General features: G+C 43.9%; 1 protein-coding gene and 1 long non-coding RNA gene across 4 annotated transcripts in view; one reads left to right on the top strand and one right to left on the bottom strand.

Annotated features, from left to right (window-relative positions):
- Positions 1-29: 29 nt before the first annotated feature.
- LOC140499418 (uncharacterized) lies at positions 30-27,542 on the top strand. The gene is made up of 3 exons (XR_011965439.1): positions 30-192; positions 24,087-24,266; positions 27,120-27,542. It is a non-coding gene; the product is annotated as an uncharacterized lncRNA (long non-coding RNA).
- Positions 5,713-27,961, bottom strand: part of CHFR (checkpoint with forkhead and ring finger domains) — a 36,551-nt gene continuing 14,302 nt past the window's right edge. For 2 of the 3 annotated variants that reach the window (XM_072600804.1, XM_072600802.1), the window contains exons 6-17: positions 27,099-27,266; positions 23,993-24,155; positions 23,468-23,622; positions 23,183-23,345; positions 18,112-18,254; positions 13,089-13,211; positions 12,702-12,785; positions 11,573-11,643; positions 10,245-10,332; positions 8,409-8,516; positions 7,435-7,507; positions 5,713-6,268 (exon numbers count right to left, since the gene is read on the bottom strand). In XM_072600804.1, coding sequence (XP_072456905.1) covers positions 6,226-6,268; positions 7,435-7,507; positions 8,409-8,516; positions 10,245-10,332; positions 11,573-11,643; positions 12,702-12,785; positions 13,089-13,211; positions 18,112-18,254; positions 23,183-23,345; positions 23,468-23,622; positions 23,993-24,155; positions 27,099-27,266 — 1,382 coding nt within the window. In that variant the 3' untranslated portion in view covers positions 5,713-6,225. The remainder of the gene's footprint in view (positions 6,269-7,434; positions 7,508-8,408; positions 8,517-10,244; positions 10,333-11,572; positions 11,644-12,701; positions 12,786-13,088; positions 13,212-18,111; positions 18,255-23,182; positions 23,346-23,467; positions 23,623-23,992; positions 24,156-27,098; positions 27,267-27,961) is intronic. The other variant, XM_072600803.1, reaches the window with a different exon arrangement.

Here is a 27,961-nt window from a genome sequence, read left to right as displayed (position 1 = left end):
AGTTGGCCGGTCTTGCTTCCGGCGGAAGCAGGTAGGGCTCGAGGGCCAGCTTCCGGGCCGGCACAGTCGAGGCTAGTTGACTGTCTCCGATAGCGTGGCAGAGCCCTGGCCGAAGGAGCGGCGTGAGTGGTGAAGGCCCCCTCCATTCCCCTCGACCGGACGGAGCTCCCCTGACCAGGCCTCGCCGGCCAGGTCAGAGCTCAAGGCTCCGGGAGGTCGGCTTTCCGTTAGAACGGGGGTGGGAGGTGGGGGAAGGGAGAGCCGAGTGAGCCCCGGCCCCAGTCTCTCCCTTCGGGACTCGCGCCCGAGCGCGGCAGGGCGCCCCCGGGCCCTCTTTACACTCCTTGAGAGCAGGGCCTTCTGTCTTCGCCCCCTCGGGGCCTGGCACGTGGCGGGCGCTTTCTCAGTGCTGCTTGGTTGGCTTGCGAAGGCGACCCAGCGGGCCAGCCCACTCCCCGCCCCAGGGGCCACGCGCACCCTCTCCGCACCAGATCACTGTCGGTTTACTTTGGGGATTCGATCCTAACTATGGGAGAGAGGGATGGCAGGGGAAAGTCCCCAGGGAAGCGCGGGAGCAGAAAAGATGACGGGGCTTCCCGGAACGGGATCTCCAGCTTAGGGGGCAAGGAGATCCCTGGTGGTCCCTTCTAGAACAGGGCAGGTGAAGCGACTTGCCCAGGGTCGGCCAGGAGGACGTGCCTGAGTTAAATTTGACCTGGGCTCTTCCTGACTCCAGGCCCAACCACAGGATGTTTTCTTCCAGTGAAATTCAAGCTACTGGAAGACAGGGCTGTTTGCTTTTCGTCTACATCCCCAGCGTCTGTCGGGTCGCTTTGTGAGCAGCAGGCACTCGTTGGCAGTCAGAAAGATGGGTTTATCGAATGATTGCTATCCATGAGATTGCACTTCTCTTGGCCTCCTTTCTCAGCTGCAAGATAGTTGTTCTTGTAGTCTCTGCCTCATAGGGTTATTAAGAGACTGAAATAAGGTTTATCAGGAATATTATGACTAAAAAGTTCACAGACACCTTTTAATGCAGACTTTTCTGAAAGCTTACCCACCCCAGGGCAGTACCCTTATCACTGTCTGCCAGGGTACTTATGGCAGCTCCGGCTTGCCGTTGAAGACTTTACCTTATTAGAGATCCAGAACCTCTGCGGTGTTCAGGTTCCCTTGTCAGAAGCTGAACCTATGCCTAGCCAGCCCCATGGCAGGTGACTGGCAAGCTCTGCTTGCCCATGTGGATTACAGGTGGATAACCTGACCCTATCTTAACCCGGGCTTCAGCTGGTCACTCCTCTCTGGAGTGTGCTGTGAACTTTGTAGTCATAACATTCCTGACTGAAGAGTTGTGCTATCAAGGGTTAAGTTCTAGGGGAAGATACTGAAAGCAGGAAACATTCCAGAACAAGCAAGCAGGGCTGCCATGTATCTCGGGCATGGAGTAGGATTAATTTGGAAACAGGTCCCATTGGGAAAGGGGAACCAGAGAGAAAAGTGTATTCAGGGAATTGAGGGATGTTGACCCTGTAAGTGGACAATTTAAGCATTAAGTGCTTACCCTGTGCAAGAGGCTGTGGACACAGACATAAAAAGGAAATGTGGCTTGAGGAATACCACTGTAGAGAAGTCAATAGTAGATAATCAGAGGTAATTGAAGAGTTTATAATACTAACAACGAAGAGAATCAGGAAGGTTTCCCACAGGAAAAAAAAAGTACTTGAGTTGAACCTTGAAAGGCAGTAGGGTGAGGAGAGTATTCCAGACAGGCAAACGTGCAGGTAGATGGACTACTGAGTTTGGGGAACAACAGGCTGGTTGGGCTGTAACTGAGTGAATGAATAAGAAATGCCTGAGGCAGATGCAATGCTAAAAAAGTAGTTTTATCTTCGAGGCACAGGAAGCCATTGACCTCTAGTGCGGGAAACACAGGCTTTAGTAATATCTTGGCAGCTTTGTGAAGGATGGATTGTAGGAGAGCATGGTGTAGGAAAGCTAATTAGGTTTTCACAACAGTCAGAGAAGTGATAAAGGCCTCACATTGTGGTGGTTGTGGGTATAGATAGAATCAATAAAACTTAGTGACTAATTGGATATAGGGATGAGAGAAAAGGAGAAGTCACAAATAGTTGGGACAATGCTCCTGCCCTCAGCAGAAATGGGGAAATTTGGAGGAAAGGAAGGTAATGGTTTTATTATGGACATGTTAAAGGACCTTCAGGGAAGGGGTCATTTTTTTCATTTTGTCTGGATATCCCCAGAACATGGCACGCAGTAAGTGTTTAATCAAGGCCTGTTGAGTTCCTTTTAAAGCATAGTGAGAGAGAGAAAATATGAATTTGAAGCCTAGGCTAAAGTACAGGCCCAGTGGGGGAGACTGAATTGACATCTGAGAAAACTGGAACTTGAGAGGGAATTAACAATTAACATGCCACTTATAATCTCAGTTCCTTCCTTTGTAAAATGGAGTTAATATGTGTACTATTACTACCTACCTCACAGGGTTGTTGTAAGGAAAGTGCTTTGCAAACCTTAAAATCATCAATTAAATCTGTTCTCCCCTTCTTTGAGCCAGTTTCCTCACTTGTAAAATAAAGGGGGTGGTCTAGACCAGCGCTTCTTAAACTGTGGGTCTCAATCTCAAGAGGGGTTGTGAAAAATTTGGCAACAGTAAAAAGTTTCTGAATGTGCAACAACCAAAAATTAATTAAAAATCAAACTCATAACAAATCTGAGGTGTTTCAGGGAGCATTTGCCACAAACTTCCCTACAGCCTTGGTTCTGAGCACAAAGCATGCACATTTTACACTGAGGATGCCCTTGTGCCACATAAGGCCAACAAACACTGCCAAAAAGCATAGTGGAAAAAGTTTAAGAAGTCCTGGAGTAGCTGATGCCCAGTGCTAAATACTACGATTGAATCTTCAGTCTAATGGTGGCATCTCTGTAGCTTGTTAGGAAGTCTGTGGAAGAACAGGTGGTCTTCTCACCTTCTTTTCTCCAAGGAGCTAAGTTCAGGTGCCACTTGTAGCTCCTCAACAGGAGGAGATGGCGCTTCTGATTTTTGTCTTGGTGCCTCCAGCATGGGGCCTAGTGCCTGGCATGACAGTAGGCACTACTTAATAACTGTTTGTCAAAGCCAATTCCAAAGAAAGTGATGTAGCTAAGGAGACACCATTTCCAATAGTCTTAACTGGAAGAAGTCATTTCATTGTGGGGAAGAGAAAGAACAATGGTTTCAGAGACCACGGACCCTGTGTTTGACCCCTGGCTGTGTTACTTGTGAGACCCTAACTTTCCCTCTCTAGATTTTTGCCTCCTCACCTATAAAATGAGGGGGCTTCACTACCAGATCTTTAAAGTTCTTTTCCAGATCTAAATCCTACTGACAAATTGCTGCTAAGATATTTGCTTCCCAAGTGACAAACAAGTAGCTGAGAAAGCCCAGTAGGTGTTTAGCAAGGCCTGCAGAATAAGGTTGAGGTCAAAGCCTCAAACACCAACAAATCCCATACAATCATGTTCCACCAGCCATCAGTACAAGGGAAAAAAGACCCCATGAAACAAAGACACAGACAACAACAATATTTAAGATAGGTTAGTTTTCTTCCCCTCAGTGCAAGGAGGAGTTGTAGCTTGAGGAAAATCACAAACGCATTAGAAGAACTAGACCATCGTCTTCATAGAACAAAGCCCTTAAGTATCAAATTCATAGCCAAAGGCTGGATCTGAGGCTCCCAGGTCTGTTCTAAAGTTGACTGTACTTGACAGATGAAAACAGGTTGTATTTCTGCTGTACTGAAACAATCACTTTCAATGACAACTGCTGGACAGTGACAGAGAAAGGAGTCCTGTCAAGAATACTTACTACCCACCCTGTATTCTTAGTCACTTAAGAAAATAATCACAACTCAGGTTCTGGGTACTCCTTTGTCTCAGCATTTCCAGATCCAACATAACTGGGAAAGCTTCTGTCCCATTGTACTCACTTCAACCTTATGCATAGAAAAGCAGATTTATATTTTCTAAGGAAGAAGAAGTAGGAAGCTCTGAGAACCAGGTGGTGTGTTGATGGTGACCCAGCACCCAAGATCAGCTTCTAGACAAAGCCCCACACAAAATGGAGCACATCAAAAGTGGCTTCAGATGAGATGCCAACGCTCAGTCTTCATCAGTGGTAGAAGCATCAGCAGACTGATCACACAAATTTTCAGCATGGCAACAGATTTCTTTGAAAAAAACATTGGCATAAAAGGGAGACAGAGGGAAACAATAAGCACATTTCTGCACTGTTAACAGAAAGGATTTACCTCCATCAACATAGGCTACACCAAAAAGACAACTGAAAATGATATTCCTGAGAAGAGACAATAACTTGCAGGTTTTCAGGCAAATGATTACTGATAAAACAGGAGTTGGTTGTGTAAAACAAAGGCGTGAAAACAAATATGCTTTACATAAAACAATAATTCAAGTATTATTCCAGATAAAATTTTAATTCTAATGCAGAAGATGCCAGGGCAAGTAGGAAACAAAGGCTGCTATATGATTGCTGACTGCCTCTATGGAGGAAGCTGTAAATGGGTGCACTTACACATGAGACACTGTCTAGGATTTCTGAATAGAGAGATGATGACTTGGGCACAGTCCAGCAGGAAGACACAGACCTCTGGAGCTGGGATCACATTCCACAGTCAGTGCTTAAAGTAGAATAAGGAAGCACCCAATTCAGGATGCTAAAAAGCAGCAGGATGGAATGTGAACCCTCTTTGTCCCTCCCCTTCATTCTCGAAGCTCTGACTTGAAGTAGTGTGTCCTGTGTCCCTTTTCACTAAAGTATCAATTTGGCTAAAAACATGAAGCATAATTAAAACATAGGAACTAGAGAGGTAACTTGGTTTGGCTGACTTCCTATTGAGTCCAAGCAAATTCAGGCTATACACCTGGCAACCTGGTTAAATCCTGATTTGGGATGGCTGAAGAGGGCCCTGGAATTGATTTCCTTCTCTCTTTCTCTCCAAGGAGCTACGGTCTGGTGCCACCTGTAGCTCCTCAACAGTGGGAAATGCTTCCAATTTTTGTCTTTGTGCCCCCAGCATGGGACCCAATGCCTGGCATAACAGATAGGCACTACTTAATGACTATTTGTTGAAGTCAGTTCCAGAGAGAATGATACAGCTGAGGAAACACCCATCTCCAATGCCCAGTGAAAAGAAATATTTATGAGAATATTAGGAGTCTTGTTTTTGGATGTCACACAAACCTAAAGCAGTGGAGGAAGGCTGTCTCTCTTGTGGCAAATGTTTGTTTCTCATAATAAAGCAGCTACATACTGCCATGTGGTTCCTTCCTTAGATGGCAACACTAAAGGGGCATGTACCAGTCATAGCGTGCCAGTGAGGGAATCTGCCAGTGACACTGTTTGGTCTTCCATGTGTTTGCAAAGATCTATAGACACACAAAGCATTTCCTATATGCAGGATAGTCTCCCAACTTCTAACTGGCTTATAAATCATACATTATATTATTTGTGCTGCTTGTGAGATTTAATTCTAATAAGGAATGAAAAGCACCAGACTGACTAACCTAAAAGACACACACTCGCACACACATGTATATGAGTCAAACTTTTTCCTACAGCAAAGCACTAGGCATGCCCTATGGGCTGTAAACATTTGCTTCTTTTTCTTAAGCAACAAAGGAAACAGTGTATTCGATAATTTTTTGTCCTTTTTTTGCCATATGAAATTCTTGGTAAAAAGGGATTCCTGATCTAACAACCATTTTGGTGAAGGTAGAAAAAACAAAACGAGGCTCTCCTCTCAAAAGATGGGAGTTGGGGGTGAATTTTTTCCTTTGACAATCACGGTTTTCACCCAACCCGATGCACCACAAACACTCAGCCTCAGGATATCTGATGAGCTTCAGTGCCATTCCTGCCTATCCTGAGTGCCTCTTCCAGTCTACCACCACCACCGCTGCAGGAATGACATGGCTGATGGGCACCACGAAGTGCTCCTCAAGTTACTTAAAAAGGTCTTACTCAGATGTAAAGCTCTACAAAATTTAAAAAAAAAAATCACACCAGTACCTGATGCAGAGATATCCAACTCCCCTCCAAGAGGGAACTAAAAAATGCCCTGAAAACATTTATGCTCCATATTTGAGGTCTTTAAAATTTTTTTGTTTTACATACAAACATCCAAGACTTTCAAACTTCAAGGCTTAGTTCTTGAAGCGTGTTTGTTCACAAATATGATTGAATTTCCTGAAAAAAAGAAACATTTTCAAGTTACACAAAAAGACAAGACTCAATGAAACAGATGAACTCTGAACTCCCACAGATGTCACAAACTACAGCTGGCTGGGTAAGGTCTGACCATACTCTGTTCCTATGATTTCCAGAAGCCTTCTAGTGGTGTCTGTGGACAGCGAGTGGCAGTAACTAAGCCAGACTTCTCCAGAAATCACTCATCTGGCTTTTGCCTCATAAAGAATTAAGACAAACTAATTCTGTTGTTGGCTTCCAGGAAGAACAAAGGCCAGTAATGATACTGCAGGAGGAATGGGGGCCTGAAGACAGAGCTTAGTTCTCTGTTCAAATCACCAATCTGACAACCCAAAACTGTTGCCCACTTCTACTTAAAGCCTGAGCAGCACAAAGATGTCCCTAGATATAAAACAGGTATGTTGTAGATCCATCATAAAATTTGGGAAGTAAATTATATTAGTTCCATTGACCTTTACTACAGTTTCAGAGATCTAATAGTTATTTCTTGCCCTTTCCACTTGGTGCTGAGAAAACAGGAGATCCTCTAAGCCAGGGCTTCTTAAACTTTTTCCACTCATGACCCCTTCAGCGATTCTTAAATTGTAGTTTAAGAAGCACTGCGCCTGCGCCATTGCCAGCCATTTCAAGCTAAAAGTCCAAGACAGTCGTCCACTTCTGCAAGTTCCTACTCTTCCACCCTGTGCTTGGTGCCAGTCAAAGAAGAAGAGAGCTTAGCTCCACTGTAAAACTAAGATGGGACAAAGAGCTGAAGCAGGGAGGCAATCATGGTGAATTTAAGAAACCTAGAGTCCTGCCTTCAAATTGGAAGCATTTTCCTTAATATTAGATGGTCACATATGAAAATTTGTTGCCAAAAATATTTCCTCTTCAGAAACTATTTGGAAAGGTAAGTGGAATTCTAGCTAGGGAGGGCTAAGGTACTTTTTCTATTGTTTTTCACTCATTTTTACTAAAATTTTTCTTCATCCCAGTTTTTCTGTCTAACAAACAGTAAGTACCTTCCACAGATTTTGTCCTACTCTATTTTAGAAAACAAATCCTGACCTGTCACCACTGAACATCAGCACCCTGTGCCATTAGAATAAATCCCCCACCCCACCTCAAATTCCATTAAAATCCACATTCCCTTGGCTGTCACTCACATGGCATGGTGTGCTTTAACCTGAGTCCGGCAGTTGCGCCCCCAGTAGCAATCAGGACGAGATGTTACAGTCCCTGAAAAAGAAGCCAAAGATTCTGCTTAATGGAGATTGTAAACAAAGCAGAGTGGGAGTTCCTGGAGAACATTAACATTAGTAACAACTTGGGTTCTGGCTTCCAAGGCAGTTTCACCAAACAGCTGTGAAAACATTTCACCAAGTATCAAAAAAAAGAAATGAAATTGTATCATTCCCAGCAGAGTGTCTTTATTAAAAAACACCATTTTTACTAGTACTGATATAGAGAAAGTCTTTTACATGCTTCTTGGATGGAGCTGCCATTAAAGCAGAAGAACAATTCTCCATCTCCAGAGTTGCAAGCTTTTCCTTATAACAGGCTTGGTCTTGCCCTCACTGCAGCCAAGAAAGCAGGAACTAGCTGAGGAACCTTTTAAAAATAAAATTTAATATTTTATTTTATTCTCCTAATTACATGTAAAAACAGTTTTAACATTTTTTTTTTAATTTTGAGTTCTAAATTCTCTCCCTCTCTCCCCTCATTAAGAAAAGATAAGAAAAAAAAAAAAGAAAAGATAAGCAATTTGATATAGGTTATATATGTGCAGTCACACAAAACATTTCCTGTAAGTCATGTTGTGAAAGAAAACACAGACAAAAAAAAACACAAGAAAAATAAAGAAAACATATGCTTCCGTCTGCATTGAGAATCCATCAGTTCTTTCGCTGAAGGTGGGGAGCATTTTTCACCGTAAATCCTTCAGAACTGTCTTGGATCCTTGTATTGCCGAGAACACTAAACTATGCACAGTTAATCGTCACACAGTATTGCTTTTACTGTATACAATATGTTCTTAGCTCTGCTCGTTTTACTTTGCATCAGTTCATGTAAGTCTTGGCTGAGCAGCCCTTAAAAAACAAACAAGCCAGTTTTATTGCCTGGAGGCCCTTTTCCTCACCTGGTAATTCTGAAGCAGGGATGTTCTGTCTATACTGGTATGTCAGCTCTCGGAAGTTGCGTAGGCCACAGCAGTAACACAGCACAGTGTTTCCAGTAATTCTGTAATCTACAAAAAAAATCCTTATACACAACATCACACAATCCTCGTGTCATGTGCTGTTTCACAAAGCACCAACCATCTTGCTGACAAATCACAAATAGTATTTATTCAATAGTAAAATATGTCAGTGATACCCTAAAGTCTCAGGAATATGCATCACAGTGGAGGAAACACTAGACTTGGAGTCAGGAGACCCAAGTGCACATCCAGCCTCAGGTACTGTTTAGCTGTGGGACTCTAGCAAGTGACTTGATCACCCCCTAAGCCTGTTTCTTCATCTCTAAAATGGGGATAATAATAGCGCTTGTCCCCGCAGGGTTCCTGTAAAGGTCTTTGCAAACTTTAAAGCTCTATATACATGCTGGCTTTTATTATTTGAAAAAGCAGTTTTAATGATAATAATAATGACGATAGCTAATACCTGTATAGTGCTTACTCTGTGCCAGGCACGTTACAAACATTATCTCACTTGAGCCTCACAACCCTGGGAGGGCAGGGGATAAGATTTTCCCTATTTTACATATAAGGAAACTGAAGCAGAGGTTAGATGACTTGTCCAGGATGATCCAGCTGCTCTGAGGCCAGATTTGAACTCACAGCTTCCTGCCTCAGGCCCAGTACTCTACCTACAGTGCCACCTGTCTCCATGGATGGTCTGAGAAGACAGGATACTTTGTCAAAGTGAAGCAATGGAGGAAGACGGGAGGCCTGAGCATGTTTGTAGGGGGACGGGGAGGAGCAGCTGCTCACCAGTGCTTCCTGGCCCTCTTCTATGGAATGTAAACTCCTTACAAGCAAGACCATTCCATTTTACAGTACTTGTCTCCCCTGAACCTCGGCCGAGTGCCGTGCACGTAGCAGGTACTTGCTACATGCCGGATCAGTGAGATGGGGAGGTCTGATAGATGACTGTGCTCAGATGAGGTGGAAGAGACCAGTGTGCTTTAAGGAGGTTAAGGGATCGAGAGATCAGATTAATGCTGCAGTCATCAACATGCTGTTGGCACAGGATTGAGTCAAGAGGAAGATGATGGACCAGACACTAAAATCACTAAGAAAGTTGGGAGAATGGAGAATTCAGGTCTTCTTGAACGCAGGCCTGGCACTCTGTCCATTGCACAATCTGGCTGCCTCTCACTAGTGGGCACTTAATAACTACAAACTACATGTTGACTCAGGGTAATGGTGCATGGAGCTGAGCCCTGCTGTCCAACTTATGACTAACCTCGATGCCCAGGCTTGGGACCCAGCAGAACAGTGGTCAGACTCTTCTGGTACACTGTCTGCATGCAGTCCTTACAGCCAGAGCCATCACAGAGCTAAGCTGGCCCCTTGTCCTCTTGTGCAGCCTCTTTCCCCCAAAAGCGGTGTGTCCTGGGACCAAACACTTCTGCACCCCTCACTGTCTCTCACTGCAACCCTGTTCTGCATCCTGATGGTGCTTCCCTGCCAGTGAGGAAGGTTTCTGATGTGGGCTGGAAAAGTAATTTATTTAGGATTTTTAAACATTACCCATTGAAAACTCACCCTGGTCCATAAAGAGGATCTTTTTGAAAATTTAGAAAGCATGAGAAGCTGGCCCAGACATGCCTGATAGCAGCAAGTGTAACAAAATGCTACCTCTGCCTCTTACAAAGAGATGAGCACAGAAGTCATGGGATTCCCTGAATACTCACCATCCTTCCTAATGAGGAAAATCGAGTGTCTGAGATGATACAAGAACAGGAAGCTCACCTGACAAAAGAAACAGCCCCCTCTGAAGAGCCAGCAGACTTTCATTTAACACGTTCTTCCATGTCAAGTTCCGGGATGCTAGATAATTCTGTGAGGAGATGGGAAAAGCCTGTTACATAGCACACACAGAAAGAAAAGGTGGGGGGAGAAAAAATGGGGGGACAAGAGAGGGAGAGAGAGAGGAGGGGGGATGAGAGAAGGAAAGGGAAGGAAGAAAAAGAGCAAGCTAAAATGAGCTGGGCTGGGTGGCTCCAAAACAGCCCTAAAACATGGCCATGGTGGAGATGGGCCAGTGTAACTGACCAAGGGCGAAAACTGCTCATGCTAACAACAACACTTTTGTTGGCTAGCACTCAAGTTCCTATATCTACCAGAGAACATTTTGTGGGGACAGTAATAAACGAGTGGACCTGAGCTGGGCTCCCATCTCTGTCCTGGGTTTCCACTGGAGCCAAAGCTGATGCTTAGAAAGCTCAAGGACTTGCTGGCTCATCTGAGCCCCAAACGAAGATTTTGCATTCTTGTTTAACCAAATGAACCATTCATGTTAAAAAAAGGTGCCAAATAGTTCTCAGCATCAGCCCATGTGATTAGTGCTGAGCTGAAATCAGGAAGTACTGGGTATGAATCCTGCCTCAGCCCCTCAACTGCTATGTGACTCTGGCCAACCCACTCTACTTCTCTCAGGTTGTTTTATTTGTAAAATGGGCACAATCAATCCATAAGCAGCTGTCTCAAGGACATCCTTCTTATAATTTACAAAGTAAATAGCAACAGAGGTCCCTGGCAAAGCTGTGTTTAAATCGAACGTATCCTTAATTAAGAAAGCAATCAGATCTCCACATTAACATTTCAAGTTTCAAGTAACATGATTCCTCTGGAAAACCAGATGTCATATTGTTGAATAGTGAAGCATAGTCCTTTGCCTTTAACAGGAGTCTGGCAGGGTGAGTGTGCTTTTCACCCCTATGGAATATAAGGAGGAATCTTTAGGAGTTGAGATTGTCATATTAAAATTCAACATTTCAGCCAGGAATGAGAGCTCTGAATTGGCCTGGGAAACCATGTACACATTTTAATGTACCACCACTCATAAAATGAAGTCTGGCTACTGATTTTACTTATTAGTAAATAGCAGCCGTAAGAAATTTAGCAGATATTTTCAGGCTGGCCAACCAAAGTGGAGAAGGGCTGTAGCTGCTAAAGAAGTGACAGGTCTACATATAGCTTCATTAACACAGAGCTGCTTTCTAGGCTTTTCTCTGGCAGTGATTACTAAATATTTTTTACTTTTCATATCATACTGCTTTTATTTTTAAAATAAATACCTTTAGAATATCTGATTCATAGTTGTTGTTGTTTAGTACACCATCTAAACATTTTTCACCAAGATTTATCTCTGTTGAAAAGGGAGAAAATATATTATAAAATATCTTAAAATTATCGTTCACCTAACATAGAAGACAAGCCATTTCCCAATCACTGTGGACAGAATAGTCACAAGATAAAACTAGAGCCAAGCGGATAATGAAAAACCAAACCCCAACTTGCCTGACACTCTCCCTCCAAAGCATGAGCCCCCTGAAGCCTCTCCCATACTCTCCTCTGCAGCTGTGGAGGTCTAAAATTGTAACCCATTTTATGTTCACTTCTAGTGCTGTTTTTCTAGAAACAAGTGGAACCCCATTTTAATATGAACTTGGTGGATTCCCAAATACCCCACCCTAATTTCTGACAAACCTATCATTCTAATAAATGATTTCAATACTGAGAGGGTTTTTTGAGTTTCTCAGTGGGGTCTCAGCAGATGATCTTAGAGAACTGCTGTGACCCCAAAATTCCTCAAATCTGGCAATGGATCTCTCTGAACCTAGCTAGATAGGTCTCTTGTCATTGGGATGGTTCAGCAAGACTTTCTACCTTGGAAAGATCTGCCCACGCTTGTGCTTGGCTTATCGTCACACTACGATGAGGTGTCAAAGCAAGACATTGGAAGGGACAGGATGAAAGGTGAGAGATGGAAATGGGAGTCTAACTAGACAACAAATGCAAACTTGCCCTTTTCTTGGACCTCTATGATGCCATCATGGAACCCTCTCCCTCTTTGTCCCCTCCTGGCTTCACTCTGCTTCAATCTCCCTGTCTACAGGAGGCCTCTCCCATCCCTCTCAATGCTAGTGCTTTTCCCTCTGTTGATCCTCTCTAATTTATTCTGTATATAACTAGCTCACATGTGATTATTTGTATGTTGTCTTCCTGTGAGGCTGAGCTCCTTGAGGGCAGGGACTGTCTTTTATCTTTCTTCGTATCCCCAGCACTCAGCCCAATTCCTGGCACATATGCCTGGGGCTTAATAAATGTGTATAGACTAACTGACAATAGCCTCAAGCTCACAGAGAAAATAGACAAAAAAGCCCATTCCTGGGCTCCAGAGGGACTTCTCAGCTCTATCATTACCACAGAATGGTGCCAGGCAGCCCGAGCAGCCTGTCCGAGTACAGCCCCAGTACAGGTGGCAGAAGGGCTGTGAGCAAACAGCGCCTGTGGGACACAAAGGAAAAATGTGTCAGACACCCACGAGGTCAGCACTGTACTCAGCAGACCCTGCAGCCAGTGACAGGCCAAGCAGAGCAGCCCAGAGAAACTGAACCCACCCACAGAGGCCCCAGGCAGTGTCCACACAATGACAGAGGGCTGGGCCAACCCAGACACACTGGGCTCTAGGCAGTTTATAGTACAGAAGACTTGGGTAAAGACTGGGGAGAAGCTCAGGTCCATCCTTCCAAGCCCCTTCCCCTAGAGCAACAGTCTGTCTGGAGGGGGGCTGCAAGCAGCCTCACTTACACTGCTGTGGGGCAACAACATGCGGGTTCTGCTCCCGCTCGGCTCGTCTGTCTGGCATGGGCTGGAAACAGCAAGTGCATATGGCATGACTTCCTTGTGAGGGACACACGTAGTCCTGGGCAGCTGGATCACAGACCAGAGTCAGGGGTGAGTACAAAGTAAGACTGGAGAAGCCCCAAGACAGCACTGTCCTCCTGTCCTCGGACCCTGTGCCTGCCTTTTCCCACCTCCCTGACTCTGGCCCCCCAAAACACACCTGCAGACATCCCTCTCCTTCTCCAAGACACCAGTGACCACCAGGATTTCTTGACATCTTCCACAGCCAGAAGTACCCTCTCCCTTCCCCACCACCTTCCTAACACCTTGTAGCTCTCCTATGGAATCAGCACACACCACGCTGCACTACAGACACTGATGGCTGACTTAACTTTCCTCACAGATTGTAAGCTTCTTGAGAGTAGGAATCATGTCCTGTTTGTCTCTGTCCCTAACACTTACCACAATCCCTTATATAGAAATGCTGATTAGTAAATGGCTCACTTAACTGAGGGTCCACAAATCTGATTCTCATCACTGAAATATCAGGAGTTACTCTCCTGGTCTACACAAAGAAAAGAATGGGCTCAAAAATTAAGTTATAAATTAAGAAAACAAATCACATATTGTTATTCCTGCCAAGGGACAAGACACTTTTCCCCTTTAAATGGATCAGAGAACCTGACCTCATTCTATAAGTATGTGGGCACACATTATACTATCCCATAGCCTGTCTTAAGGGCTACGCTTTAGTATACTCAGGGGCATTGCTACACACACAGAAGCAGACAAGAGAACACTGAGAATGTTCAGTGACCTCCATAAATGTTTGTCCTTCTGCCATGGCCAAATTATTTTTTACCTATGCTCAAAGTGCAAGCTAATCTCCCTCCTGGGCGAGGAGATAACTGGACTCAAAAAATGCCTTTCCACTCTCTAGTTAACAGGAAGAAGGAAGTGTTCCTTTTATCAAAAAAAAAAAGGGGGGGGAGACCTCAATGTGAAAACAAAGGAAAAGTATCTGCAGGGGGGAGGGAGGAGGGGCACCCTGACCTGCACCAGGAGATGGAGGGTGGAAGGGGCTGAGGACACAAACTAAACACGCACAGCTGAGGATATGTGCTATGGAGAGGGGTTGCTGCCTGTCCTCTAAGGAATGAGGCCTCACTTCTTCATCACAGGGATTGCTGTCACGGAAGAAGTCACCCAGGAAGATGCAGAAGAAAACAGCAGTGGAGGTCCATCAATCAGAGAACAACAGCTTGTCCAACCACAGGGTCCTGCCAGAAGGACCCTGGAAAACTCTACTGATGATCATGTGTCTTGGCTGAGAAATGGAAGACTTGAAGTGTCTAAGTGGAGTCTTCATGACCATTGCCAGTAGAAGACAAACACATTTTGGAAGGGAGCAGCTGGTTTAGAAGATAAATTACCTGACGCGACCACAGCTTAAAAGACAGGAATGCCAGGAGCTTTTGGCTAGGGATGGAGCATACGTTATGAGGGCTAATAAAAATGTGAAGAAACCAGTGAGAACTTTTAGTCTCCATCTGTCAACAAGAAGAAACAAAAATGGTCGCTGAAATGGAAATGATGGGAATTTTTGGAAAGAGGTAATGTCCATTCTGTCTGAGAATCTGTAGTGGAAAAGCTGAGAAAAACTGAGCAAAGTCTGACATGTTGCCTAGATTTTTGCAAAGCAGATTTCAAAAGGTTTGGAGTCAATATGAACTGAAATTCTAAAGGGGAAGTTGGCCTGGAAGGGATGGGGAAACTAAAGGACAATATTCTGGAGATTTGTAAAGACAAGTTCTTTAAGGAAGAGAAGGAAAGTTGTCTACAGAGACCTAAATGAATTTTAAAAAGGAGTCATCCACTAATTTAGATTTTAAAATCTATCTGTAAAAGATGATAGCAAGGGCAGATAGGAGGATGAATATGAGTGTGACAGATCCAGTAAGAATGTACTAAAGCTCTACATGAGCTAAGGCTGGTGAGGAAAGCTAATAAGACCAATGTATTTTTTAAGCTTTCTTGGGGGAAAAGAAGATCAAAGAGCCTGATGCAAAAGAAGGGAAGGGAGAGCTGCTTAACTTGTATTTTGCTTTTGTTTTCTTGCCAGGGACAGTGACTTTTAGATTAGAAAGAGAGCAGAGGTGACTAATAGGGGATGATACCCAAGATAAGTAGGGAGATTGGAAATGAGGCCTTGATGAGTTCAAGTAAACCCTAGAGCCAACATAAACCTGTGCATGGAAAGAACAGGCAGGCATGATGGCCAGGCCACCGTCAGTAACCCATGGAAAATCATGGAGAACAGAAGAGGCACTGTAGGTGTGGAGAAGGGCAAATATCCTGACTATGATTCCCTGCAAAATTCTAGAATGCAGATGGAACACCTACCTAGACAAGAAAGGTCTAAGTCTATTTCCAGGGGTGAAAAGAGAATCTAAGAGCTATCACAGAGCCTAAGTATTAATACAATATACTCTGTCTCACAGGAAAGGCTTTCAGCTAGACAAAAATCCCACTTATGTAGCAAACATTTCTTCACAAGTCTGGCTCCCTGGTTTCCCGATCTGTACAGAAACACTCCAGGGAGCAAGAAAACCCCCCTGTCCACTGAGGCCAGACATGCTGTCTAGGAAGCTTTCCTGCCTTATTTTGGCTTATGTTCCCAACCACTTCACGTGAGTGTTTTTAAGCATTCTTTCCTTGGCCCTGTCTTCTTCTTTTCTTTATCTCAGCAGGCTCATACAGCAATCATCTTATCTGTATCATCTCTGCAGATGACTCTCTGACCCTGATTTTTCTCCCATGTTTCAGATCTGCCCATAGGACAATTCTACCAGGAACTCAACATGTACAAAGATGGATTTATCATCTCCCTCCTCCAGCCCATCCCCCCAAAGAGCATCTCTTCAGATTTTTTTATCAATAGCATCCATTTACTCAGTTTTTTTAACTTTTGAAATCTTGGTGTTCTTTCTTCCTCTTCCTGCCTACTCCCTTCCTACACTCAGACCCTGAGTTTCCTCAGCACCAGCCACCTCTTTTCACACTGTCCTCACCGAGGGTAGGCCTTCCTTCCCACCTGCCTCACGATGAACATGCTGACCTGGACTTCTCCCCAGCTGCCAGATTCCTTTTCTTGATGCAACTGTTCCTCCTCTGCCCTACCTCTGACAGGTCCCTGTGGAATCAGGTTTAGCCTCCTTATCCTGCTGTTTCAGGCCCTCCACATACTCATCCAATCTCATGGGATTCCCCTTAGACACAATCTCAACTCTGCCCAAACTGGACTACTTACCATCCCCTGTACAGAACGTCATAGTGGAAAGAGTGCTGGACTTGGAGTCAGCAGAGACCTGGACTCGAATCCCGCCTCTGATATTTACTAGCTGTATGACTCTGGGCAAGTCATTTAACCTCTCTGAGCCTCAGTTTCCTCATCTGTAAAATGGGGATAATCATACCTGTAGTAGCTGCCTCACAGGACTCTCATTACAATCAAATGAGATAATGTGTTAGCTGTTAACCTTAACTACTATAATAAATGTCAGTTACTGATACTGTTATTATTACTAACACATGCCCTGGGGTTTTCCTACCACTATGCCTTTGTTCAAGGTGATTCCTATGCCTGGAATGCCCTCTGACCCCACAGGCTGCAGGCGCCTTCTCCCTGAAGCCACCACCAATGTCCCCCAAGCCAGAATGAGTGCTTCCCCCTGCAGCCCACCTCTCCTTACCTTTCTTTAGACACTTGTCCCATAGAGTTATTGGTGTGTCACATGAGACTAAGTTCTATATGGGCAGAAACTATGTCTCGTCTAATGTTGTCTCTCCCCCAGTGCCCAGCATAGGACTCTCCATGCAGGAAGTACTACATGGTTGCTGACTTAAATAGAATTCTGATTTGTGTTCTCTGACCTCCTTCCACCCCCACCTCTTCCAAAGGACAGATGTTAGAGAAGCAGAGAATGGACAATAAATGGTTAAAATGGAAGTCAGACCTTTACCAAAAGTAAAAAAAAAAAAAAATAGTTCAGCACTAAAGAGAGCCATTCAGAAACTCATTGATGGGTTTTGTTAACTATTCACCTAAGCACTATTTATCCTTATGACCTGAGTACCCCTTCCCCGAATAAGCTATCATCACCCTACTTTTTTTTAGGGGACTCTAATGGAGGGAAGAAGAAGTTGTTCTTTCTTACTGCGTCTGAAGGATCTGTAACTTTTGGAGTCCTAGAGAGGCCCCAAATGGGTCAGGTGGCAGTCATCCCTTCCTGCCCTCATATTCACCCAAAGGGAGGCTTAGGGATTAAATAAAGTGCCACAGGTCTTGGATGTGGCTGCCAGCGGTCATCTGCTTGATCCTTGGCTTGTTTATGGATAAGCCAAAGCAGATGAGACACAGCAAACTGAAAGTGAATGGGGAGGGACTGCAATGGAAACTACATATCTGTAGGGAGGGTGACAGAGGACAACCAGAAGAAAACAGAAAAATGAGAGAGCAGACACAGAATCGGGCTGGAGAATCTAGAGCTGGGATATCTGCCTTATGAAGGCAAAAATGTATAAAATATATTTTAGAAGGGTTTCCATTAAAACTGTTAGACTAAAAGCATTAGAACTTTAAAGGAAAAGCATCATTTATCTGGAAAAGTCACTTCTCTGGAATACCTCCCTCCCTGACCCTAATAGCTCACATGTCTGAATGTTCTCTGTACAACACTGAGGCAGTCAGTGCCAATGTAATTATCCCCATTTTACAAAGGAGGAAGAGGAAACTCAAAAGGACAAAATGACTTGGTCACAGTCCCACAGCTGACAAATGACCGAGCGGGGACTCCAACCAAGTGCTGTGACTCCAACTCCAGCCCTCTTCTCGCCTCTCTATTATACCATACGAATGGGGTGTTCCTGCCTCTAGACCAGTGGCAGCACATCCTGAGCTTCAGGGGACCACTCTGATGTCACTCACCTGCAGGAAAGCTGGCAGACGTGGAGGGGGCATCTCCAGGTGCCTCAAAGGCACCTCCTTCACTCCCGGGCAGCAGGCAGGGGACAGGCTGCACACCCTGCCTTCTATAACCAGGGCACTGCCGACATACAACGTATGGCTGGCTGAAAGACAAACAGCATTCAGTCTACTGTGAGTGCCCTAAACGGAGATTGTATACAACTGATGACAGGGGGGTGGGGGAGGACACATAAAGACAGAAATGCCTATAGTGACCGACACTTAGGGGAAGTCCCTGACATTAATGTGCTTCGCCTCCCTCCTCTCTGGACTGCTCATGATGGAGCTGCTAGACTGAGGATGGATCACTTGTGAAGGGCTCCCACGAGATGATGGAAGAGAACTGGTCTGAGAGTCAGAAGGCTGGGGTTCAAAGCCTACCTCTGTGACCTTGCCCAAATCTTCTTCACCTCATGGGCATCAGCTTCCTCATCTCTAAAATGGGGCTGAACTCGATGCCTCTGCTCTCTCCACCCGTTCATTCTCAGTCCTATGTGCTAACTCTGGGTGAACCACCCATGCTTCCTAAGGCTCTGGGCTAGGCCCTCTTCTCCTCTCCCTCTGTACTCCTTTACTAGGTGACCTCAGCAGCTCCCATGGATGAACTGACCATCTCCAGGCTAAGGATTTTAAGGTCTCTCTGTCCAGTTCTCACCTATCTCCTGAACACCAGTTTACCAATCAGACAGTGAGAACTGGATGTTGCAGGGTCGTGACCTACCGTTTAAGGAAACCCTGAAGGGGTTGGGAGGGGAAAAGGTTTAAGAAACCCTGCCATAGATGACTTAAACTCAGAGGAACTAATCTTCTCTCTGTTACCCAATTCCTGCCCTCTTCCTGACTCCCCTGTTACTGCTGAGGGCACCACCACCGTCCCTGTCATCCAAGATCCCCACCTAAGTGTCAGCCTCAGCTACTGACTCTTCTTTACCTCCTAGATCAAATCAGTTGCTTAGCATGTCACAGATGTTCCTTTATCTCCTCTGATTCCGTCACCTGCCTGAAGCAGGCCTCATCAGCCCTGGACTGGAGGACTACAATAGCCTGTGGGTAGGGCTCCCTATCTCCAGCCTCTCCTCACTAATGACCTTCCTCCATCTGAATGTCAGAGTGATCTTCCTAAAATGCAGGTCTGACCATGTCACTCTCTTATAGTGGCTCCCTATGCTATCTAGAATCAAGTGTAATACCTTGTGTGGCACCCAAAGCCCTTCACAACTGGCCCCTTCCTCCCTTTCCAGTCTTCTTACACTTCACTTCCTACTCCCCCTCGATGTACCCATGCTACCCCTACTTCTCTGGGAATTTTCATTGGCTGTCTCGTTCTCCTGCCAGGAATTATCTCCCTCCTCATCTCTGCCTCCTGGCTTCCTTCAGGTCTCTGCTAAAGTCTCACCTTTTGTAGGAAGCTTTTTCCAATCCTTCTTAAATCTCAGTGCCTTCCCAGTGAAATTACCTCCAGTGTATCCTGTCTATACCTTCTTTCTACATAATCGTTTTCATCTTGTCTCTTCATTAGACTGTGAATTCCTGGACAGCAGTGACTTGCTTTTGCTCCTTGGGTTTCCAGGACTTAGCACACTGCCTGGCACATAGTAGGTCCTTCTGAGGGTCTGCTGACTCTACATCTATGACCCTATGATCCAGATGGATTCCTTCGTACAGAATTCTACAGATCCAATCCTATGCAGGCCATACAAACTCAACCTGAAAAGCCCCGAAAAGGCTAGCTGACCAATACTGAGGCCTTGAGTAACAGTGAGGCAGTCAGGATCTCATGGATCATGTTTGTATGTGATCAACAGAGCCTTTCTCTGAATAAGCAGAAGTTAAGATTCATTTTCTGGCCTAGCAGTTGGGGAATGGCAGAACAAGTGGTCAGTGCTCATGATAGAACACTGTTGTGTTGTAAGAAATGATGATTTTAGAAAAACATGAAAAGATTTGCATGACGTAATGCAGATTGAAATGAGTAAAATCAAGAAAACGCTGTATACAGTAAAAGCAACATTATGTGAAGAGTAACTGTGAATGCTAAGCTACTCTGAGTAACAGGAACATTTATATCAGTGACAGGACTCATGAAGGAAGATGCTCTCCACCTCCACAAAAAGAACTGATATATAGAAGTAGGTACTGTGTGGTTGCACAAAGATATTGATTTCAAATGTTGGGAACTGGAAGGGAGACAGACAACTTGGAACTCAAAAGGTGACCAAATTTAAAAAAAAAGATTCCTTTTCTGTACTTCGAAATTCAACACTGAAATGGCCAAAATCTTAGAACAATTTTTACACCACAGAGAGCCGATACTTCCCCATCTTTTTCCCTTAATATAGTGATAACTTGAAAATTCCACCTGCTTCCTCCTCTGCAATCATGGTTGGATTCACCCTCTCCTTGCTGTCACCATGTCTAAGACCTTGGTTCCTATCCTAGTTGTCACTATACAGCAGCCCTATTTTGCTGTAAACTCCTTCCTGCTACCCTTGGGATTCAATCACTCTCTCTGTCATGCTTCTCCAAAGACTACTCTACCATAGCTGCATTAAGAATTAACTTCTGATCATCACCTTCCAAACTACCCATCAGTCCACAATTTTTTACTTTCTTCTCTAGTTCTGTCCACTCCCAAGGAAATTCTTAGCCATTGAGCACCATACTAACACACGTCTTTTTCTCCATATTCTTGTATCTTGTTCCCCTTGCATAGATGGGTCTCTCTACATTCATATCTCAAAAGTCCATGGCTCCTTCAGTGTGGGTCACATTCCCTCTACTGATGCCAACTGAAACCTCTTCTATTAGCTTGACAGAGGTGCTGGGCTGAGAAAGTTATCACTCCTGTGGCCATTCTGGTAAATGAGCCTCCCTGAATTTAACTAGGCTGCTCCCCAAGTAAGAGACATACAAGCCCAACACCAGCTCTTTCTAGACTGGTAGGAGCTGCCACAGTTCTCAGTTAATAGCCAAACAAGCTAACCAATTCCAACAAAGACATAACTGGTCAGTGTGAAATGTTAAAAGACCTAGAGGAAGACCTCTCAAGAACATTGGCAGATCCTTTACAAAAGATTTATGGAAAAACATAGATAAGAACTGCACAGGGTGAGAGGGTGTGGGTGATAAATTGTACCAACTGAGAACTGTATCACCACAGAACATGGCAAGGCAGCATGAAGTGACACAGATTTCATTAATATAGAGCTCACAAGGTTTATGGCCAATACAGATGAAGCCCTATACATACGGTATTTAGATGCTAGACATCTGGGTCAGGATACCTCAGAATACTATACTGGGAAATGCAGGCTCCTCACATCCACCAACTCAGGAAAGTGGCCAGTTATCAATGTTTTCTACTTCAAGAAGACAGTATTCTCAGGAGGGACAGGATAGAATGTAAGATTGTTTTGCATCATCTCCAACATCTAGTCACTTTAACAAATTAGAGTTAAGATTCTCAAAATGATTATTCAATACAACAGAAACTGGCATGGATTCACAAAGAAATTAAGTCAAACTGACCTAATTTTCTTTTAAAAACTGGGTTACTAGGTTGACAGATAAGAGAAATGCTAAACTTTACTGCTTGTTAACTTCAGCAAGGCATGACAATTTCCTATGGAGAAAAGTGGGCTCAATAATAAATAGCACCGTTAGAAAGCTCTGGAGCTGGCTGAACAACGCCCAGAGAGCTGAACAATGTCAACATGGAGAGTCTTCTAGTAAAGCACTACAGAGTTGCGTTCTGGACCCTAATCTATTACACATTTTTATCAGTGATCTAGATTCAACCATAAATGATATGCTTATCAAGTATGTAGACAAAATAAAACTGAAAGGAATAAGTAGTATTTTATACAAATGAATCAGGACTCAACAAGATCTCAACAGGTTGTAAAATGTAAAAAACTAAGAAGGTAAAACATAATAAGGATAAATGTACACTATCATGGTGATGGTACAGCTATTGTACAAGGCCCAGCCTAGCAAGATATGGGGATCATCAACAGCTTGGACTCCAGGTAATGCTTTTTTCAGCCAAAACAACTCTCAAAGATTCCTAAAATGAAGAAGGGTTGAGATCTACACCAGTGAGCCAAGTACTGTGCCAACAAAACCCCATAACCTTGAAATAAATTCAAAGTTTTGTACTTGAGGTTCCAAAAGTAAGCTGCCCAAGTACAGGATGGGGGTGACTTTGATTTAAGAGCAGTTCACAGGAAAAAAAAAAATAGGTTTTAGTTTCCTATAAGCTCAATATGAGCCACGTGGGCAATGTGATTTCTTTAAAAAGTTAATACACTCTTAGGCTGAACTGTCCCAAATCAGACACACATGACACTGATCAGCCCGAGTCTAGCAGACTACGTTCAGTTCTTGATCTCCTATCTTAAGAGCAATGCTGACAGACTGAAAGTCATATGTAATAAACAGTTAAAAGAACAGGGGCAGAAAATTTAGATGAGACCCAGTAATAGCCTTCTGACAGGCTTCCATCTGAAATGTTCTGGCTGGCTTAAGAGGATAGAAATAAGACCAAAAAGACCAATGCATGGAAGTTACAAGGAAGCAGATTTTGGATAAACAAAAGAAAGAACTGGACAGAGTACCCAGCTCGGAGGGAAGATGACCTGGGTTCAAATCCAGCCTCAGACACTTACTAGCTGTATGACCCTGGACAAGTCACTTAACCACTGTTTGCTTCAGTTTTGTGTCCTGCCTTGGAAAGCGGTGGTTTTGTGTCACTGGAGGTTTCTAACAGAGACAGGATGACTATTTGCCAGGGCTGCCTGCAACAGATGGGAGGCTGGTCTGGAGAGCTAATCTCAAAGGTTCCTTCCAATTCTGCTTCTATTGTTTTGCAAGTAATCCAAAAAGGGAATAAGAATTTTTTGTAAAAAAAATAACAGTATGTCAAACAAAGCCACAACCCCCAGTGACTGCAGGCCAGCTCTGAGGAGGATCCCAAAGTCCGCAGAGAGAGCCAAGAAGCTGACCCTCTACCACGTCCCAGCTGGGGAGTCACCTGATATCCGAAGATTCACTGTCCACATCAGACAGTTCCAACAGGTCCTCGGAACTTCCCTCTTCATCTGAAAAGGACCTTCTGACTTTTGGCTGCAGCATGTCCTGCGTGATTTTATTTCTGGCGTCCATGCTGCGCATATCCTCTTCATTACGGCACTTATCTAGGGGTCAAGAAAAAACCACCTCAGAGCAGAAGGCAGCCCAAACCAGCAGGCCAGAGGCTGAGGACCATGGCCACTCAGGCATTTCATCGGTTCCTAAGAATGGGCTGCCTTGCACTTGCCTGGGTGCTGGATAAGGTAGGCCTCCACAAGGTTGTTCAGGATGTGGTTTTTGCATATCCGTTCAACTGGACAACGGCACGTGGGGCACAGAGAGGACCGCTCCATCCAACCTGAATAGCAAGCGGCACAGAAGGTGTGCATGCAGGGCTGCAGACTGAACATAAACACAACACGGCTCATTGACCACGTGGGCTGGCCGCCCGGGAAGGGGCCTGCTGGCACCTGCTGCCCACACGCACTGCCTTCAATCTCACTCTCCTCTATAGCAGATGTGGGACTCTGGACAAGTCCCTTCACCTCGGGGGCAGTCCATAAGACGAGATGACTAGGAGCTGCCTGGGGTCACCTATCTCCCAGAGCACTGGAAGAAAGGGCACCTGGCCAAACGCCATGAGAAATGGCACGCCCGCACTCTGTATTACAGTTAAAAAAGGACTAGAAAAGTCTCAGAAAACACCCCCTGACTGTAGTCTGGTCCCAGCTGCCCCAGGCCCTCCCGTCCCGCCACCACAGCAGCAGCACACCTCACACAGTCATGCAGTAACTCCTGACAAATGATGCAAGTCAGAGTTTCTTCCATTTTGTCGGGTTTCATGTTTGCTGTTTTCACCTCCTCAGGAATGGCCCTGCTGTTTTTACACTGGTCTGTGACAAACAACTGAAGACTCAGATGATGAGTGTCCCCATCTGGAAAAGAAAGAGGGCAGTGTGAGAGGACATGCCTGGCATCTATGCTGATGCATGAATTCTGCTGACCAACAGGACCAGGAGCTGAGGACCCTGCTCATGAACTCGCAGGTATCTAAAAAGCCCAGAGAAGAACATAAGTTGTGTGAGGGCAGGGTCCTGGAACAACTGGTACCTAGAGGAGTGGGAGAGCATGGACACAGGGAGGAGATTTCAAGGAAAATATTATAAAATAAATACGGCCCACAAGAAAGGGACTATGTTAGTGGGTGGGCTGCATAATTAAGAACACAGTGGGGGAGTGGCCCTACCATGGAGCAGAGTCCTCTCTGACCCCTACAGTAACTGGTGCTATTCTGGAAGTGAGGCAGAATGGAAAAGGGGAATCCATGGGGTAAGCCCTATAAGGCACTGGTAGAAAGTACCTAAAAGAGAGAGCCTAGAATGGATACCTGGGAAGCTATGGCTACATAAAAAAAAGAGAAAGACCAGATAGTTATAGGGGTCATGAAACAGAGAACAAGCATCCAGAGTAAACAGAAAGAGAAGACAGATGATGAAGAGAATGAGAGAAATCCTTTATGGAAAGAGACACACACACACAAAAAAAAAGAAATTTAAAAACCTGAACAGGATGAGCTGAAGGAGAGGAGAGGCAAGGGGAATCTATCTGACTTAGAGAAGAAAAGAGTGGGAATAAATATATAACCAGAGAAAAGCAGGGGAGAAAAAGGAATGAATAAGCAAAACCCTAAAAGGAAAGGTGTAACAAATAAGAAGAGGGGATCAGGGGTGAGGGAAAGAGAGCCAATGGGATGAAAGGAACTGAAGGAACCAGGAGAAGAGGGAGCTTGAAACTGCAAAGCTTCAGGATAGACCATATCTTGTGCAACTTGCACAAGAAGGGAAGTACGGTGGAATGGGAAAAAATCTTTTTGTTAAATTTCTCTGATAAGGGATTGGTACCCTTATAATAAGGAGATATATATAGAATAGATATATACATATATATATAAACAATTAATAAATATTTATAAGATCAACATCCATTCCCCAACAGATAAAAGGTCAAAGGATACGAACAAACAGTTCTCAAAAAAAAAGAAATGTGAAGATTGACAAACACACGAAAAAAGACTCCAAATCACTAAGAGACTGCATATCAAAACAACTCTGAGGTTTCACCTCAGACCCTGCAAACTGGCAAAAATGCCAAGTATTGAAAGGGTTGTGGGAAGATAAGAATACTAATACATTGTTGGTAGAACTGTAAAATAAAATGGAGCAATCATTTTGGAAAGCAATTTGGAATGATGCAAATAAACTGAGTAAAATATCTCTGTTCTTTGAGCAAGAGAGTATTACTGGAGCCACTGATGAGTAAAAAGGACCCCATTTACTCCAAAATATTTAGAGTAGCCCTTTTTGTGACACATGAGAATTGGCTGTTGATTAGGACAACAGTCCTGGTACGTAAATAGAATGGAACATCATAGTGCTGTAAGAAATGATGTGTACAATGAATCAATGTGAAATGATGCAGAAGGAAGAAGAGCTAAGAAGACCATATACATAGTAAATATGGAAATGGAAATGGAAAGAATAATGATACATCCAACAAGTCAAAAGTAAATGTAATAAAACTGTAATGACTAGCCAGCCCTTTGTAGAGTGGGAGATGCACAGGGCTACACACTGCACATGCTTGGGGATTTTTTTAATACGATGATGTGCTGAATTTTTCCTCCTTTCCAAAAAAATACTATTTATCATATAGGATGGTCCTCTGAGACAGGAGAGATACATACATGGGATACTACAATAATGTAAGAAACAGAAAACATCAGTGGAAACTTTAAAAAGTAAAATAATTACATAAAATATGAACTTGGCAGTTTACCTGGTAAGACACACACAGGAACTATATGAACGGAATACAAAAAACTCTTTACACAAATAAAGACAGATCCAAAGAATAACCTCATCAGCTCTGGGACTCTGTCTCATCACTCCCCTCTCCCTCCTCTAGACCTCCATTTCAGCAGAGCTCAGTTCAGACATCTCCTCATTCCTCACCTGGCTGAACTGCTCTGACTGACATCTCCCTCCAGCTGCCTTTTGCATGTTGTGTCCCCCATTCCCCCCTCCTCCCCCTGCCCCTCAGACTGTAAGGTCCTTGAGGGAAAAGTCCCCAGCACTCAGCACAGTGCCTGGCACACAGAAGGCACTTAATAAATGTTTACTGATTGGTTAACTGGAGAAATAGTATTTGCTCGTGGATAGGTCAAGTCAATAAAATAAAAAATACTAATTAAATTAATTTACTCATTCAGTGACATACCAATAAAACTACCAAATGATTATAGAGTTAGACAAAATAACAAAAGGTCAAGAAGAGTAAGAGAATCAAAGGCAATTAAAAAAAAGAGAAGTAAAGGGGCCTGTCAATACCAGATCACAAACTAAACTAAAAAGCTCGAATTATCCAAAGAATCTGGTATTGGGTAAGACACAGAGAAGCTGATCGGTGCAGCAATTTTCAGAAGCGAATGAGCACAGCAGCCTCAGACTTGATACACTCAAAAATTCCAAGTATTAGGGCAAGAACTGACTGACAAAAATTGCCAAGACAAGTAGAAATCAGTCTGGCAGAAATCAGGCATACATCAATATATCACATTTTATACTAAGATAACTCAAAATGTTTGAGTACCTGATTTAGACATAAAGGATGATATCATAAACAAATCAGAGGAGCATGGAAGAAAACACTTGTCACATACATGTAAGACATATGTAGTAAGATAATAACTGTTCAGACTAGAACTGATGAACATTGAGTTTCATGTTCAATCTTTTTCATCCTTGTTTATATATCTGAAGGTATTCGTTGATGATTAGTAGGTTTGTTAACAACGTGAAAAAGAAATGTGATCGCCTAACCTCCTTTCATTTTCTTTTTAGCAGGCCCCAAGTCTTCCCAGTCCTGAGGTTTGGACAGAAAAGCTGAGGTTCCCTCTTTGTCCAGAGGAGCTGATAAGAAACTGGAGGCGTCATCACGTGTGGCAAACCGATACTGAGCGTCAAGGGATGTGCTTACACATCTGGCTTCTATGAGAGAGGAAAAAGAGAGCAAAAACAAAAGAAATCAGGAGGGATCCTTGTATAGGAACTACTCCATCCCTCTTTAAGCAAAAGTCCTACTTCAAGCCCAAGGCCCACTTCTGTCCACAAGGAGCCTTCCCCTCCAGCAGTCAGGTATTTCACTCAGATCAGGGATTAGAAAAAGCCTTAGGGATTATCTGGCCCAAACTAGTGTATGAAACAAGCTGTACTGACATAGGTAGCTCATACACACTAATTAAAAAACCGGTTATTAATATCAAATGTAGTCCACAAATGCATGCACACATGTGCACTCATATATAGAATACTTCTTAGCTGAAAGCCATCTATCTTCTGCTGGAGCCATGTAAAAGCAAGTGAGAAACGTGGAGTTTCTATTTTCTATTCAAATTTAAAAGAGAGCCAGAACAGCTGGATAAAATAATTTCTTAACAGGATCATTGATTAACCAAATATAGAGGAAATGTCAGATTTAATGATTTCAATGCATTAACAGACCTGGCCCCCAAAGTTGTTTTACCAAACTCATATCATATATGCTACTACAGGTAGTTCTCATAAACTAGCCCAATGAAAAGACAGAAGGGCCAATGTCAAGTGCTATAACATAAACTATGAGACCACAGACCACGTTGCATTGGAAAAATTATTTTCTTTCCTCTTCCAGTGCCCAGCACAGT

The sequence above is a fragment of the Notamacropus eugenii genome, chromosome 4, assembly GCF_028372415.1.
Source record: "Notamacropus eugenii isolate mMacEug1 chromosome 4, mMacEug1.pri_v2, whole genome shotgun sequence".
Taxonomy (NCBI): Eukaryota; Metazoa; Chordata; class Mammalia; order Diprotodontia; family Macropodidae; genus Notamacropus; species Notamacropus eugenii.
Note: the sequence above shows the minus strand (reverse complement) of the source record. Positions and strands in the feature narration are given on the sequence as shown.